A 17,647-nucleotide genomic window follows, 5' to 3' on the forward strand; every position below is an offset into this window, starting at 1 on the left:
GCTGTGTCCTCTAGTTCTTGTTTCCTTTCTAAGTGGAAAGAATCTCTCTGCCTCTACCCTGTCGAGCCCCTTCATTATCTTATATGTCTCTGTAAGATCTCCCGTCAGCCTTCCAAACTCCAACGAGTACAGGCCCAATCTACTCAATCTTTCCTCATAAGCTAACCCCCTCATCTCCGGTATCAACCTGGTGAACCTTCTCTGTACTCCCTCCAAGGCCAATACATCCTTCCGCAAATAATATCAGTCTTCACTGTGCCAGAAATACAAAAAGAACTAAATCAAGGGCGAGAACCTAACTAAATTCACTACAAGTTAATAAAGGGTAATGGAGAAATTCATCCTGTTCAAGATTTACAAATATCCAGGACCTGATGATTTGCGCTAAGATATCTAAAATGGAAGAACCTGTGTCCATGCTAAACTGCCCTCCTATTATCTCAACCTGTCTGCAGCTTTTGGCACAGTTGGCCACACCAGCCTCTTCCAAAGTTTCTCCGTCTTGTTCAGCTGGCTATAACTCACTCTCTTGTTTCCATTGCTACTTAATTCAATCATAGCAGAGAATTTTTGCAGTGTCTTCTTATCCTGTTCCCTTACCATTATCTCAACTGTCCCCAAGGATCTAACTTTCGTTCCCCTTCTATTTCTCATTCACAAGCTGTCCCTCAACATCATCTAAAACATTTTTGGCTGTTGTGATATATTTTCAATACTTACCCTTACACCATTACCATCTGTCTCAATCCCTCCATTGTTTCTGATTTGTCATTGCTGATTGCCTGTCATTTTCTATTGGAGTCATAGAAAGTTTCTTCAAATAAACATTTGAAATACCAAAACCATGGGCCTGAATTTTCCAGTCGATCATGCCAGTGGGATCTTCTGGCCCCACCAATGGTGCAGATTTCCCAGAGTGAGGGGTCATTCGAAGTTGACAACGGCAGGACCAAATGACCCCACTGCCGGCCAATGGTGGGCCACACCACGGCGGAATGCACAAAAAAATCCCACCCATGGTATGAGCTCTATTGTCTACTCATCAACTCTATCCTTCTTCTTCACCACTGTCTGAGGCTGCACCAGACCATTCACAACTTGGTGTCCTATTTGACCCCAAAGTGAGCTTCTGACTCTCTATCCTTTCCATCACTTGATTGTCCGTTCCCACATCCATTGTATTGCCCAACTACAAACCTGCCTCAGCTCATCAGTTACTGAAGCCCTCAACCATGACTTTGTTTCTCCAGACGCGACTATTCCAGTATCTCCTGATGTTCCACCCATAGAATGGAATAAAAGGACTGGAGCAACTTGGATACAAAATTGGCAAATAGGAGGAAGCAAAGAGTAATGGTTAATGGATATTTTTCAGCCTGCAGGAAGGTTTGCAGTGGAGTTTCCTAGGGGTTGGTATTGGGACCCTTGCTTTTCCTCATATGTATTAATAATCTAACGTGTAAAGAACAATTCCAAAGTTTGTGGCTGGCACAAAACTTGGAAGTTTTGCAATCTGTGAAGTGGACAGAATAGAACTTCAAAAGGACACAGACAAGTTGGTGGAGTGGGCAGATAGGTGGCAGATGATGTTCAATGTGAAGAAGTGTGAGGTGATGCATTTTAGTAGGAAGAACATACAGAGATAATATAAAATAAGGGGTAAAATGTTTAAGGGGGTGCAGGAGAAGAGGGATCTGGGTGTATATGTGCATGGATCATTGAAGGCAGAAGGACAAGTGGAGAAAGCAGTTAATAAAGCACATAGTATTCTGGGCTTTATTAATAGAGTAAGAAGTCTCACAACACCAGGTTAAAGTCCAACAGGTTTATTTGGTAGCAAATGGTATTTGCTACCAAATAAACCTGTTGGACTTTAACCTGGTGTTGTGAGACTTCTTACTGTGTTTACCCCAGTCCAACGCCGGCATCTCCACATCTTTATTAATAGAGGCATAGAGTATAACAGCAAGGAGATCATGCTGAATTTATATAAGACACAAGATGGACCTCAGTTGGAATACTGTGTATAATTCTGGGCACCACACTATAGGAAGGATGTGAATGCATTGGAGAAAGTGAGGAGGAGGCTTACAAGAGTGGTTCTAAGCATGAGAAACTTCAGTTCTGAGGAAAGATAGGAGAGATTGGGACTGTTCTTGTTGGAGAGAAGAATGATAAGAGGAAAGGTCAGTGGAATGGCACTAAGACATAATGCTCATGTGGAGAGTCAGTGTAGACATGATGGGCCAAATGGTTTCCTTCAGCGCCGTAACAATTATGTGATACTGCAAACTTGAACTCATTCAAACTTGCTGTCCAAATCCACATTGAATCAAATTTTATTTGCTCACTGACCTACAGTGACTTCTAGTCTGATAATTCATTTTAAAGTTCTCATCCTGGTGTTCAAATCCCAGCATTGTCTCACTCTTCCTTATCTTGATAAACTTCAGCCACATAACCATCCAAGATCTCGGTGCATTTATAATTCTGGCCTGTTGAATCCTAAATTTTCAGTGTTGCACCATCAGCAGCCAAGTTTTCCACTGCAGAGGCTCTAAGCTCCAGAATTCCTTCCCTAAATCTCTCACTCTCTCTCCTCCTTTAAGTCATTCTTTAAAACCTACCTCTGTGACCAAACTTTAGATGAACTGTCAAAGAACAGTACAGCACAGGAACAGGCCCTTCGGCCCTCCAAGCCTGTGCCGATCATGATGCCTGCCTCAACTAAAACCGTATGCACTTACGGAGTCCGTATCCTTCCATTCCCATCCTATTCATGTATTCATCTAGTTGCCCCTTAAATGCCACTATCGTACCTGCTCCCACTACCACCCCAGGCAGCGCGTTCTAGACATTCACCACCCTCTGTGTAAAAAACTTGCCTTGCACATTTCTAAACTTTTCCCCATGCACCTGAAATCTAGTACTAATATCCTAGTACTTGACTTTTCTACTCTAAGAGAGAACATCTGCCTATCCACTCTGTCCATGCCACTCATGATCTTATAAACCTCTATCAGGTCGCTCCTCAACCTCCTTTGTTCCAGTGAGAACAAACCGCGTTTATCCAACCTCTCCTCATAGCTAATACCCTCCAGAGCAGGCAACATTCTGGTAAACGTCTTCTGTATCCTCTCCAAAGCATTCACATCCTTCTGGTAGTGTGGTGACCAGAATTGTACACAATATTCTAAATGAGGCCTAACTAAGGTTCTGTACAGCTGCAGCATGTCCTGCCAATTTTTACACTCAATGCCTTGACCGATGAAGGCAAGCATGCCATACACCTTCTTGACTATTATCCACCTGCGTTGCCACTTTCAGTGATCAGTGGACTTGTACGCCCAGATCTCTCTGCATGTCAATACTCCTAAGAACATAAGAACATAAGAAATAGGAGCAGGAGTAGGCCATCTAGCCCCTCAAGTCTGCCCCGCCATTTAATAAGATCATGGCTGATCTGAAGTGGATCAGTTCCACTTACCCGCCTGATCCCTATAACCCCTAATTCCCTTACCGATCAGGAATCCATCTATCCGTGATTTAAACATATTCAACGAGGTAGCCTCCACCACTTCCGTGGGCAGAGAATTCCAGAGATTCACCACCCTCTGAGAGAAGAAGTTCCTCCTCAACTCTGTCCTAATCTGACCCCCCTTTATTTTGGGGCTGTGCCCTCTAGTTCTAGTTTCCTTTCTAAGTGGAAAGAATCTCTCCATCTCTACCCTATCCAGCCCCTTCATTATCTTATAGGTCTCTATAAGATCCCCCCTCAGCCTTCTCAATTCCAACGAATACAAACCCAATCTGCTCAGTCTCTCCTCATAATCAACACCCCTCATCTCTAAGGGTTCTATCATTTACTGTATAATTCCTACATGCATTGGACCTTCCAAAATGCATTATCTCACACTTGTCCAGATTAAACTCCATCTGCCATTTCTCTGCCCAAGTCTCCAGCCAGTCTATATCCTGCTGTATCCTCTGACAATCCTCTTCACTATCTGCAACTCCACCAATTTCTGTGTCGTCTGCGAACTTACTAATCAGACCAGCTACATTTTGCTCCAAATCATTTATATATACTACGAACAACAAAGGTCCCAGAACTGATCCCTGTGGAACACCACTCGTCACCACCATTCAGAACCCCCCCCCCCCCCACCCCCCCACCCCCCCTACTGCTACCCTCTGTCTTCTATGGCCAAGCCAGTTCTGTATCCATCTTGCCAGTTCTCCTCTGATCCTGTGTGACTGCACCTTTCGTACCAGTCTACCATGCGGTACCTTGTCAAAGTCCATGTATACAAGATCCACTACCTTTCCCTCATCTATCATCTTCGTCACTCCCTCGAAAAACTCGATCAAGTTAGTGAGACACAACTCCCTAATATCTCCTCTAACAAATGTTTGTTTTAAGAATACTTTTTAAAATCACCTTGGGTTATTTGCTATGTTGAAGGAACGACATGAATACGAGTTCTTGAGACAGATTTTTGTTTGCATAAGGCCATCAAGGGACATATAGCAAAAGCCAGGGAAATTGAACTGAGGTACAGATTAGCTATGATCTAATCAAATCAAGGGACTAAACAACTTCTTCCTGTTGCTAGGTTCCTGTGGGAAATGGTACAGGAAATTATCTGTTTATTGTAAGTATCAATGTTACCTCCTTCTCACCACAGATGTGGCTGATAATAGAGGCAGATGCTGGACTTGAAGAAGGACCCAAGATTGCCACAACCCCCTTTGGCAGAATCTGACAGGCTGCAATAAAGAGAGATTTCAGTTAAAAGCCAGTCACCCTGAAAGCACAGCCACTTACTGACTGATCACATCTCCAGGATTGCCATCAGCTGAACACCTCAGAATTCTGCACCCTCATCCCTTCAAAGGAGTTTTAAAACATATTCCAAAAGGAGCAATATATTACACCACTTTAAACTAAAGATTTCATTACAATACATTAACATTTTTAATTTGTGTTTTAAATTGATGAAAAAAATGTTTCAATTTTTAGAAATGTTAATCTTCTCCCACTTCAACTTCCTTTTCAGAACCACATCAAGACTTCCTCCAATAGGAAGGACTGGAAATAGAATGAAAGGAGAGTAATTTCACAAGAACTAATTAATGCACTGAGCATAACTTAGGTTAACATGAATAACGGGGTTGCACGGTGGCACAGTGGCTAGCATTGCTGCCTCACAGCACCAGGGAGCCGAGTTCAATTCCTGTCTCGGGAGTTTGCATATTCTCTCCGTGTCTCCGTGGGTTTCCTCCTGGTGCTCCGGTTTCCTCCTACAGTCCAAAGATGTGTGGGTTAGGTTGATTGGCTATGCTAAATTGTCCCTTAGTGTCGGGGAGATTGGCAGGGTAAATATGTGGGGTTACAAGGACAGGACCTGGGTGGGATTGGTGTCGGCTCAATGGACCGAACGGCCTTCTTCTGCACTGTAGGGATTCTATGATTCAAAAGGGAAAACCCTGCACTGGCTGCAGTTATAAAGGGAAATGGCTGAGGCTTTTTTTCTGTTGGATTTCTCCTTCATCAAGAAGTCAGAATCAGGGCTGTTTAATGACGATTTAACAGCGTTGTTTCATTCACAGCAATTCGATGATGCCCTACACTGGGTTCAGGATAACAATCAGATCATAGAATCATAGAAACCCTGCAGTGCAAAAGGAGGCCATTCAGCCCATTGAGTCTGCACTGACAACAATCCCACCCAGGCCCTCTTCCTGCTTAGTTACCCTGCTAATCCCACTAACCTATCACATCCCAGGATACTAAAAGTTAATTTAGCATGGACAATGCACCTAACCTGCACATCTTTGGACTATGGGGGGAAATCAGAGTACTCAGAGGAAACCCACGCAGATATGAAGTGGCATGCGGCCAAATGCATGGGTGAAATATTCATTTGGATTGCCAGGTGTTAGGATCAGGGGCAGGCGGGTTCACAATTTTCTGCTACCAGCTGGCGTGCTAATCTGTCCCATGGTCTTGCTTCCAGGTCATTTTCATTTCGGCTGGACCGGAAAGGTTGTGACCATCCTTCCACCAGCAGGAAGTAGCCAATTAGGCTCATTAACTTGCCCATTGAGGGCACTTGTCAGAATTTATCTGGAATTTTCCAGACAGGCAGTCTCCTGGCAAAGCAGGGGTGATGTGGAGATGCCGGCTTTGGACTCGGGTAAGCACAGTAAGAAGTCTCACAACACCGGGTTAAAGTCCAACAGGTTTATTTGGTAGCAAAAGCAGGGGTACCAGTGATGTTCCTTTGAAGACTTCCCTGTACCCCCACCCTATGAACGCCAGTGGGTTAGAGCTGTGGTTGCAGCTTACCCAATGCAGGAGCATAATTATAGTTTGGTAGCTGCTGCGATCACTTTTTTATTCTTAGAAAAAACTTTCAGAGCTTGCCTCCACATTGAGGTGCCCTTGTGTTTCCCAAGCTACAATGGCAGCTCCCACCGCTGTTAACAATCTTACAGTGATACCTCCCACTTCATTCTCCTACACCTTCAAAATTACCCTCTTGGTCCTGACATTGGCATTGGTGCCTATCCCACAATGCATTTCCTCCTGATAGAAGGATCAAGAGCCAGGAATAAAAATTGAACCCCATGTGTGGTGACTTTTCAATCTGTATTATTTGGCTGGCCAGTAAATACATTTATCCAGTTTTATGAAGGAGCAAGACAGGATGTATCCAAGATCATATTCACTGATGGTGTCAGAACCATTGCATGGTAGCTGATAACATCAAGATTACATTCATTCTTGAGTTTTCTGCTATTTGAACTGTTAATCTTCAGGACTATTTTATTTTACTTTATCGCACCCGTTATCAGCAGAATATCTGGCTGCAAATGGCAATCAGTAATGGATGTGGAGATTTTATTGGCAGTTGTCAGCGTTGAGTACTGTGGCAGTTGCAAGGCCATCCCCACACCCCCACTTCTTGCCTTCAAACAACTGCACAACCTCAAACAGACCATTGTCCGCAGCAAACTACCCAGACTTCAGGAGAACAGTGACCACGACACCACACAACCCTGCCACAGCAACCTCTGCAAGACGTGCCAGATCATCGACACGGATGCCATCATCTTACTTGGGAACACCATCCACCAGTGCACGGTACATACACTTGCAACTTGGCCAACATTGTCTATCTGATACGCTGCAGGAAAGGATGTCCCGAGGCATGGTAATTGGGGAGACCATGCAAACGCTACGACAACGGATGAATGAACACCGCTTGACAATCACCAGGCAAGAGTGTTCTCTTCCTGTTGGGGAGCACTTCAGTGGTCACGGGAATTCAGCCTCTGATCTTCGGGTAAGCGTTCTCCAAGGCAGCCTTCACGACACACGACAGCGCAGAGTCGCTGTGCAGAGACTGATAGCCAAGTTCCGCACACATGAGGACAACCTCAACTGGGATCTTGGGTTCATGTCACACGATCTGTAACCCCCACGACTTGCCTTGGCTTGCAAAATCTCACAAACTGTCCTGGAGACAATGCACATCTCTTTAACCCTGTGCTTAACCCTCTCTCAAATAACATTGTCTGTACCTTTAAGACTTGATTACCTGTAAAGACTCGCATTCCAACCATTATTTTGTAAATTGAGTTTGTGTCTTTATATGCCCTGTTTGTGAACAGAACTCCCACTTACCTGATGAAGGAGCAGCGCTCCGAAAGCTTGTGGCTTGTGCTACCAAATAAACCTGTTGGACTTTAACCTGGTGTTGTGAGACTTCTTACAATCAGTAATGGAGATTAATCAGAGTGGACTCTGTCAAAACATTACTTATTAACTTTAATCAGATGCAATAAAAGGGCAAAAGCAAATTGTGGAGATCTGAAATAGATGTGCACTGTCTGAATAGTGCTGCACACTTTCTGCACCAAATTGGGGGGGGGGAGAGTTTTCCACCCCTGTCGCGATGGACTGACGATGGAACACACCGTGCCCAGGCATGGCTCTTCCACACACCCCAACCCGCCCCCCCGCCCCACCTCATGCTGGCCGTTAGAACCAGACAGCGCTGCATTTGCTGAGAGACTCATTTGAATTTCTTGAGTTCATCAGCGAACAATGCAGAGCAACACCGGATTCTGGTTGGTCGAGTCCCCTTAGAGTGGAAAACCAGTGATCTGAAGTCTTTGAGCTGATTTCGTTTGGGGTAAGTCAGTTTTTTTCTACGGTGATTTTAAATAACAATTGTGTTATTTATGTTGAAATCTAAAGTAATCATTTAGACTGGGCTTTGTGTTAAAAACAGACAAAATTATGAAATTCCGCCAAATAAGGATTCAGGACGGAGAAGTCAGAGTCAGAAGAGTTTTACAGTATGCAAAGAAACCCATTGTGTTCATGCCGGCCATCAAGCACCAGCCAGCAGTGGAAGAGTAAGCGCAGCTTGTCCCGTACAGCATGTCCCGCACAGCCCCGTGCAGGCTCTCGATGTCCCCAGGCGAAGAGCCTGCCACATGAGCTCGTACAGGGAGAAGACCTCAGCTGTTGGTTGAAGAACTTGAAATAAGGATCGAGGTACTGAACCCATTTTGTATCTGTTTTATGTATGAGATTAAATGGGATTTGGGATTCTGTCTTGTTGGAAACATGGTTTAAAACCCTACAAGCAGTGGTTTTGTGTCCTTTCTATGTGCATGTCAGTGTGTGTGTCTATTCTCAGAGTTGTTTTGAACGTTGCAGATGACATTTTCTACCTGAACGCTCATCATTAAATTTACCTTTGAGCAGCGTGTTACAGTTTGCGCTGCTGTTGCGCTCCAGTCTCCAGTCCTGTGATGTATTACCGCATTTCCAACACAATTCTGACACTATTGCTCAGATCTGGGGTGCGATTTTCCCAAACAAAAACTAAGTGCCCAATGGGCCGGAAAATGGGAGTTTTTCCTGCCTGTTTTTCGGGGAAGCTTAGCGAAATGAATTTGTTTTATTTATTTGTGGGACATGGGCATCACTGGCTGGGCAGCATTTATTGCCCATCCCTCGTTGCCCTTGTTCAGAGAGCAATTGAGAGTCACTCTGGAGTCACATGTAGGCCACATGTAAGGACGGCAGATTTTCTTTCCTAAAGGACATCAATGGCCCAGATGGGTTTTTCCTACAATCGACAATGGTTTCATGGTCATCAGTAGATTCTTAATTCAAGGTTTTTTTAATTGAATTCAAATTCCACCATCTGCTGTGGTGGGATTCAAACCCGGGTCTCCAGAACATTAGCTGAGTTCCTGGATTAATAGTCTAGTAGTACTACCACTTGGCCATCGCCTCCCCTCTCTGTGCACTACAGAGTCCATCAGGGGATTTATGGCAGTAAAGGGGGGAGGGGGAGGGGGCGGGGAGCCTTAACCCACCAGAGAGTCCAATATAAGAGTGCTGAGGGGGCCAGTGCACATGTGCACATCCTCCACCCATGGACATCTTAGGCCTCTTACCACCTCCCCCCCCCCCCCCCCCCCCCCCCACTTCCCCCAGATACAGCTGGCCTCTGGCATTTCAACCCCCTCCCCCGGATATCACTGGACTCTCACACCGCCACCCGCCCCCCCCCCCCCCCCCCATTCTCCCCATACAGCACTGGGCTAACGGCCCCCGATCTCCCCATACAGCACTGGGTTAAAGGCCCCATTCTCCCCATACAGCACTCGGCTAGAGTCCCCCGTTCTCCCCATACAGCACAGGGCTAAAGGCCCCATTCTCCCCGTACAGCACAGGGCTAAAGGCCCCATTCTCCCCTTACAGCACTGGGCTGCCAGTTGTCCCTCTCCCCTTGAGCATTCCCCCTTGCAGAGTAAAGCCCATCAGTAGTGCACCTCCCCCCCACCCCCTGCCCCCTCCAAACACACCCCCATAGTCCCTTGCTGAGTTAACACAATCAGCATCCTTGCAGAGTACATCTTGTCTCCTCCTCTATTGAAACCAGGCAGCCTGCACATTATTCTCCCTAATATTGTTTAATGGGTACATGAGTGGTCCAAACTGCAGCCGGGCTCCCTCAACAAGGCAGAGCTCTATAAAAGCTGTACGTATGGACATACAGACAGTCACACCAGGAAGCTGGCACAGAGAAAGAGTGCCCCGAGGGTTTTTGATGCTAGAACAGGCCCGGCTGCTGGATGCCATTGAGGAGAGGAGTAAGTTGCTGTACTCCACTGAAGGATGTCGGCCCAGTGCTCCAGCATCCAAAAAAGCCTGGGAGGCTGTGGCACGTAGGACCGGCAACCAGTATTGGAAGAAAATGAATGGCCTCCTTCAGGCAGGAAGGGTGAGTGTCCGTCCCACGCTAAAAGCAGTCCCATGCATCACACCTGCAACGTGAAACCAGAACAACACCCCATGGCCCTCCACTACCCAACCCCCCCAGCACATGCTTCCAACCCCCATGGCAACCCCAATCACAACCCCAGAGTGGTGAGGCCCTGCCCCAATACATGCCACTTGAGTTCACCCAACCCGACACTCCCTATACCCCGTTCCCTTCCATACATCATGCTTTCAATCCCCCCTTATGTCCCCACGGGATAAGATTGCCCATAATAGGCGGGGGCTTTGCCTGCTCATTGATTTTGAGCAGCATGCCATGGTGCTGGCTGGCAAGGCAGAGGAGAAAAGGGTGATGGACAGCCAGGTCGGTGTCTGACATGCAAGTGAGCGTCAGCTGACCTCTAGTCCCAAGGCCTTATTAGATGCAAGCGGCATGCTGCCCAGGCACTTGTCCCTCCCTTCCACTAACTCGTGTCCTTTGTTACAGGAGGTGATCCGGATGCACCAGGCCCTTCTGGGGTTGTGGCACCCCCCCCAACGCTCCTCCTGCTTAGATGCCCCAGAACTGCTCAGATACACCTCAGAGAGAGGCCCTGAAGAATCCTCCGAGGATAGCGCCAGTGATTCGGCACAGGCATCTATCACTCAATCCACCAACGCAGATACTATCACCACTGCAGGACGTGTTAGTGGTGAGGGTTCTGGGTCACTTCCTGGTGTGCACATCACAGCCATTGATGCACATCAGGTGGAGGCGGGAATGTCTGAGGGCTCAGGCTTGCGGAAGTCTATCAGAGGCAAGGATTCAGCTGGCCCCAAGCCAGGTGCTAGGCGTCAGGGACCAGTCAACTCGAAGCTGCTGGAGATGCATCAGCAGACCCAAGTAATGGTGGAGGGGCTGTCAGCAAGCATGCAACAACTGTAAAGCTATTTGGAGGAGTCCAACAGAGTGCTGTCGCAGGAGGTGGTGCAGCAGTGTGATGCCCAGGCCAACACTACAAGGGTAGCGTCCGCACTGGAAAGTCTGGGTCAGGAATTTGTCCTCATGAGTGACAGGTGCAGGCCATCCTGGAAATGCTGCGGGCCACGGCAGAGACGTACGGGGCCACAGCCAAGGCATTCTGGAGGCACATCGGTCCATGGCCACAGGCAGCAGAGATATTCTGGAGACACAGCAGGCCCTGACTGTGGCCCTCGACAGCTTTGCCCGGACTCATGGGAATAATGCTGAGGGGTTCAAGAGCTTGGCTCGATCACAGACTACTGTAGCGTAGCGACCCCAGTGGTTGGCCCAGCCTTAGAGGACCAGCACTGAGGGATCGAACACCATGGGGCAGACACATGTGGGCCTCCAGGACTGGCAGAGCCAGGTCACGCTGAGGTTTCTAGAGCTCAGTCCAACTGCCCCACTGTCCCATGGAGTGTCCCCAGACCTACGGGCACTCCGAGGGAGGAGGAAGGGCTGGAGCCCATGCCGGGGCCATCCACCCAGGAGACTCTGGATGTCTCTAGACCTTCCGAATCCCCGCTTCCTCACAGTGAGGTTTCTACAAGGCTTTGGGATGAACAGCGTGGCATTGGCTACTTCAGTGCCATCTGCAAGTTGGCCAGGGCCCTCCAGGTCTCAGCCCCCCCCCAAGGGCATCAGAGGTTATGGAGTGTGGATTACAGTTGGGCTCCCCACCTCCGATGTGCATCACCTAAACGGAGCAAGGAGCCACATAAGATAAGGAAGTTGTAGGGTCATCAAGAGGGCACGGGTGAAGGTCAGCACGAGTTAGGGTTAAGTTATTTGTACACATCAAAATCACTATTAAATGTTTATGCACCCACAGCTGTGACTAAGCTGTCTCTGATTCTCACCCCACAGACCTAACCGTAACCCGACCCCACACACCGAGGCACTGAGCATCATGATGCGCGACATCGGCCCCTCGGCAAAAATGAACCAATAGCCTGTCCCCCTCAACCCTCCGGCCCATTGGCTTGCATGTTTGTGCCCACAACCCTGACTCATATTTGGGCCCAGGCATCAGTGTGCAGTCGGAAAACAGGTAGGAGTTAGATTTGTGTGGCACCAGGGCAGCATCCTGGCATGCCCCACAGCAAGTCGCCATCACCGTTCAGCCTTGACCAACCACTCGCTAGCACGGCCAGCCCAGGTCCATTACCTTGTTTTGATGTCACTCGGACCCATTGGGGTGGTTGGCTGGGGTGCAAGAGGGTGGGAGAGAAGATGGGTAATTGGGAGTTGTTGAGGGGGCTGGTTGGGGTTAGGGGGTATGGGGCTGCAACGTCTTCCAGGGTGGGTGGGCGGGTGGTGTTATTAGCTAGTAAGTAAACCTGGCGGTGATGTCCTCCATCCTTGGGCTCATCCTCGGCCTCCTCCTCCACATGCTGCAGATGGCACTCCTCTTCCTCCTCCAGGTGGTCTCCCCCCTGCTGCGCAATGTTGTGGAGCATACCAAGGAGGTGGATGGGGGCAAGGCAGTGGACGTGGTATATATGGATTTTAGTAAGGCGTTTGATAAGGTTCACCATGGTAGGCTTCTGCAGAAAATGCAGATGTATGGGATTGGGGGTGATCTAGGAAATTGGATCAGGAATTGGCTAGCGGATAGGAAACAGAGGGTGGTGGTTGATAGTAAATATTCATCATGGAGTGCGGTTACAAGTGGTGTACCTCAGGGATCTGTTTTGGGGCCACTGCTGTTTGTAATATTTATTAATGATCTGGATGAGGGTATAGTTGGGTGGATTAGCAAATTTGCTGATGACACCAAAGTCGGTGGTGTGGTAGACAGTGAGGAAGGGTGTCGTAGTTTGCAGGAAGACTTAGACAGGTTGCAAAGTTGGGCCGAGAGGTGGCGGATGGAGTTTAATGCGGAGAAGTGTGAGGTAATTCACTTTGGTAGGAATAACAGATGTGTTGAGTATAGGGCTAACGGGAGGACTTTGAATAGTGTGGAGGAGCAGAGGGATCTAGGTGTATGTGTGCATAGATCCCTGAAAGTTGGGAATCAAGTAGATAAGGTTGTTAAGAAGGCATATGGTGTCTTGGCGTTTATTGGTAGGGGGATTGAATTTAGGAGTCGTAGCGTTATGTTGCAACTGTACACAACTCTGGTGCGGCCGCACTTGGAGTACTGTGTGCAGTTCTGGTCCCCACATTACAGGAAGGATGTGGAGGCTTTGGAGAGGGTGCAGTGGAGGTTTACCAGGATGTTGCCTGGTATGGAGGGGAGATCCTATGAGGAGAGGCTGAGGGATTTGGGATTGTTTTCGCTGGAAAGGCGGCGGCTAAGAGGGGATCTTATTGAAACATATAAGATGATTAGAGGTTTAGATAGGGTGGATAGTGATAGCCTTTTTCCTCTGATGGAGAAATCCAGCACGAGGGGGCATGGCTTTAAATTGAGGGGGGGTAGTTATAGAACCGATGTCAGGGGTAGGTTCTTTACCCAGAGGGTGGTGAGGGATTGGAATGCCCTGCCAGCATCAGTAGTAAATGCGCCTAGTTTGGGGGCGTTTAAGAGATCCGTAGATAGGTTCATGGACGAAAAGAAATTGGTTTAGGTTGGAGGGTCACAGTTTTTTTTTAACTGGTCGGTGCAACATCGTGGGCCGAAGGGCCTGTTCTGCGCTGTAATGTTCTATGTTCTATGTTCTATACAGCACCCTATGGTGATGAGGGAGGCCCGTCCAGGGCTGTATCGGAGGGCCTGCTCAGGGCTGTGTATCGGAGGGCCTGCTCAGGCTGTATCGGAGAGCCCGCCCAGGCTGTATTGGAGGGCCTGCTCAGGCTGTATCGGAGGGCCTGCCCAGGCTGTATCGGAGGGCCTGCCCAGGCTGTATCGGAGGGCCTGCTCAGGCTGTATCAGAGGGCCTGCCCAGGCTGTATCAGAGGGCCTGCCCAGGCTATATCAGAGGGCCTGCTCAGGCTGTATCAGAGGGCCTGCTCAGGCTGTATCGGAGGGCCTGCCCAGGCTGTATCAGAGGGCCTGCCCAGGCTGTATCAGAGGGCCTGCCCAGGCTGTATCAGAGGGCCTGCTCAGGCTGTATCGGAGGGCCTGCCCAGGCTGTATCGGAGGGCCTGCTCAGGGCTGTGTATCGGAGGGCCCACCCAAGGCTGTATTGGAGGGCACCCCCAGGGCTGCATCGGAGGGCCCGCACAGTAAGAGGTCTCACAACACCAGGTAACACTGATACAGCCCTGGCCGCCTCACCTGAAGAAGGAGCGAGACTCTGAAAACTTCTGCTGCCAAATAAACCTGTTGGACTTTAACCTGGTGTTGTGAGACTTCTAACTATGCTTACCCCAGTCCAACCACATAATGGTTTGGAGGGCCCGCCCAGGTCTGTATTGGAGGGCACCCCCAGGGCTGTATCGAAGGGCCCGCCCTGGGCTGTATCGGAGGGCATCCCCAGAGCTGTCCAGGCATTGGAACTGCATCTTCAGGAGCCCGATGCACCGCTCCACAATGGACTGGGTGGCAGTGTGGGCCTCATTGTAGCGGGTCTACGCCTCGGTCTCGGGCCTCTGCACTGGCATTATCAGCCATGACCTTAGCGATATCCCTCATCCCCCACAAGCCACCCCAGCTCAAAGAGCCCTGGGATGTCTGAACTCCGTAGGATGTAACTGGCGTGTACACTCCATGGGTGTGCAATGATTAGTCTGTGGTAACAAGACTATCTGAACATTGAGGGAGTGGAACCCCTTCCTGTTAATAAAGCGCTGACCCTCACCTTGTGGCAGCTGCAGCGCAATGTGCATCCCATCCACAAAACCCTGCACATGGGGCATGGCAGTGACGATGGTGAAGCCTGCAGCCTGGGCTTCCTGTTGGGCCTGCCTGGGCATATAGAGCATCTGTGACCTGGCGGATGTACTTATGCAAGGATGCCACAAATGCCACTGGATGTCTGGAAGGAGCCTGTGGCATAAAAGCTGAGGGCCACTGTTACCTTAACTTCCACTGGGAGTGGGTGCCCTCCTGTCCCCTGAGGTGCTAGGTCCGCAATGATCTGACACAGGTGCTGCACCACTTCCTTGCTTAGCCAGAGCTGATGCAGGCACATAGCTTCCGAAATGCCCTCGAACGATCTGCATGTCCTGTAGGCTCTGGTCTCCGCCTCCTCCTTCCCCTGGCCCCCCACTGCGGGAGAATATGCTGCCACATCCTGGGCCTGACCAGCAACCCTCTGCCCGCCTTCTATGACATCTGGCCCTGGCTGGCCTTGCAGTAGCCTGACACCTCCCTCCTCCTCCTCAGCAGCTGCCATATTGATGGTCATCTCCATGGCTAACAATCCAAAATCCATCTGCACGCTGGGGTTACAGAGGGAGAGACACACAAATTTATTTTGTTTTTCCATCCCGGGACCCCTACTTCATCCCAGTGACCAGTTGTCCCAGTGACATGTGGATGCTGGCAACCCAACACCATCCTGGGTGCCGTGCATCACGTGAATAGGTTGCCTACCTGTGTTAACATCCTGGCCACGGCAGGCAGGGAGAGCATACGGGTGGGTGTGCGGGACTGGCCATTGCAGATCCTTGAGCCATTGTCATGGGTGTTACTATTGCATTGCCTTCCGGGTATGTGTTGCAGTTTAGCCACACAGGGCAGGGCAGCCTCTTGGCTATCATAAGATGGGCTCCCATTCAAAACAGCACCACTGAGTCCATGCAGTATGAGGAGCTGTGTTAACACCCTGTGAGCTCCCTTGCTTGGGCCAGCAGTCGCCAGATCTGCCTGTTGCTGTTAGTGGGCCCTGGGATGTAAGGTCTGGAGTCAGCTACAGTGCATGTCCAGCAGACGAAGAGCAGGAAGCAGGTCAATAATCATGAGGTTGCTGGAGGAGAGTTACAGAACAAAGAGACCTAGGGGTGCATGTTCATAGCTCCTTGAAAGTGGAGTCATCGGTGGACAGAGTGGTGAAGAAGGCATTCGGCATGCTTGGTTTCTTCGGTCAGAACATTGAATACAGGAGTTGGGACGTCTTGTTAAAGTTGTACAAGACATTGGTAAGGCCACACTTGGAATACTGTGTGCAATTCTGGTCACCCTAATATAGAAAGGATATTATTAAACTAGAAAGAGTGCAGAAAATATTTACTAGGATGCTACCGGGACTTGATGGATTGAGTTTTAAGGAGAGGCTGAATAGACTGGGACTTTTTTCTCTGGAGCGTAGGAGGCTGAGGGGTGACCTTATAGAGGTCTATAAAATAATGAGGGGCACAGACAAGGTAGATAGTCAATATCTTTTCCCAAAGGTAGGGGAGTCTAAAACTAGAGGGCATAGGTTTAAGCTGAGAGGGGAGCGATACAAAAGTGTCCAGAGGGGCAATTTTTTCACACAGATGGTGGTGAGTGTCTGGAACAAGCTGCCAGAGGTAGTAGTAGAGGCGGGTACAATTTTATCTTTTAAAAAGCATTTAGATAGTGAAGAAGGGAAAGGGTTAATGTTTTTTTGTACTCAATATATTTTGTGCCTAAAAGGTTGAACTTTGTACCTGGAATGTATCACAAACATAACTCTTGCTTATGGCTAGCCTCCTTTTTGTTTATATTGCTCCTGGTAGTAATACAAGCCATTTGTTCATGTCTTTCATCTTTTACTTTTAGTAGTATAAGCCATTTGTTGGTTTCATCTTTTACTTTTAGTATAAGCCATTTGTTGATGGTTCCCTCGCTTGTTTATATCATTCTGATAAAACAGACAGTTGAATATAGATGTTAGTCTTTCTTTCCCGTGGGCTTGTCTATGATTTAAACAGAGGAAGCAGCGACCAAATGGTAGAGTGCAAGAATGGCCGTTTGAAGGAGGACTCCCACTGGGACAGTTGCACTCAGTCACTCAGTCACTTCAAAGGAAACGCTGCGGGAAGAACAGGGGACCAGAGGTGACACCTTGACTGCAACGACCAGAAGAATTGTGCTTTATGACCCAAGGATACAGGATGGTCTCTAACCATAATCCAGAGACTATCAGAAGCTGTTAAAGGAACTATAATTTATGATCAAGGACTGTTAACTGGACTTTGCTTTATGGCTGTATTGGGAACCCTGATGTATAAATATCCACGCATCTTGTGTTCAGAGAGAACTTTGGCTTCTGCTTTCAAGGGGTCAAGTTCTCCCATAAGCTTATGAGAATAAAGCATGACTGTATTTTGACTCATACCAGCCTATAGAGGTATATTTTCCGACTTCATTTTGGTGCCGAAACCCAGGAAAACCCCCGGATCTGTTTGTGGGACTCTGTTTGCAGGCCCAGGTTGAATGGCCACAACCTGTGTACTGGAATAGAGTTCTGAACCTA

At 48.5% G+C, this 17,647-nt stretch overlaps 1 protein-coding gene across 1 annotated transcript in view; it reads right to left on the reverse strand.

Annotated features, from left to right (window-relative positions):
- The window catches only part of LOC144480013 (glutamate receptor ionotropic, kainate 4-like), a 289,723-nt gene that overhangs the window by 233,381 nt on the left and 38,695 nt on the right, over positions 1-17,647 (reverse strand). Inside the window, exon 3 of the mRNA XM_078199163.1 lies at positions 4,673-4,770. Within this exon, the coding sequence (XP_078055289.1) occupies positions 4,673-4,770 (98 nt within the window). The remainder of the gene's footprint in view (positions 1-4,672; positions 4,771-17,647) is intronic.

The sequence above is a fragment of the Mustelus asterias genome, chromosome 27 (assembly GCF_964213995.1).
Source record: "Mustelus asterias chromosome 27, sMusAst1.hap1.1, whole genome shotgun sequence".
NCBI classification, from domain to species: Eukaryota; Metazoa; Chordata; class Chondrichthyes; order Carcharhiniformes; family Triakidae; genus Mustelus; species Mustelus asterias.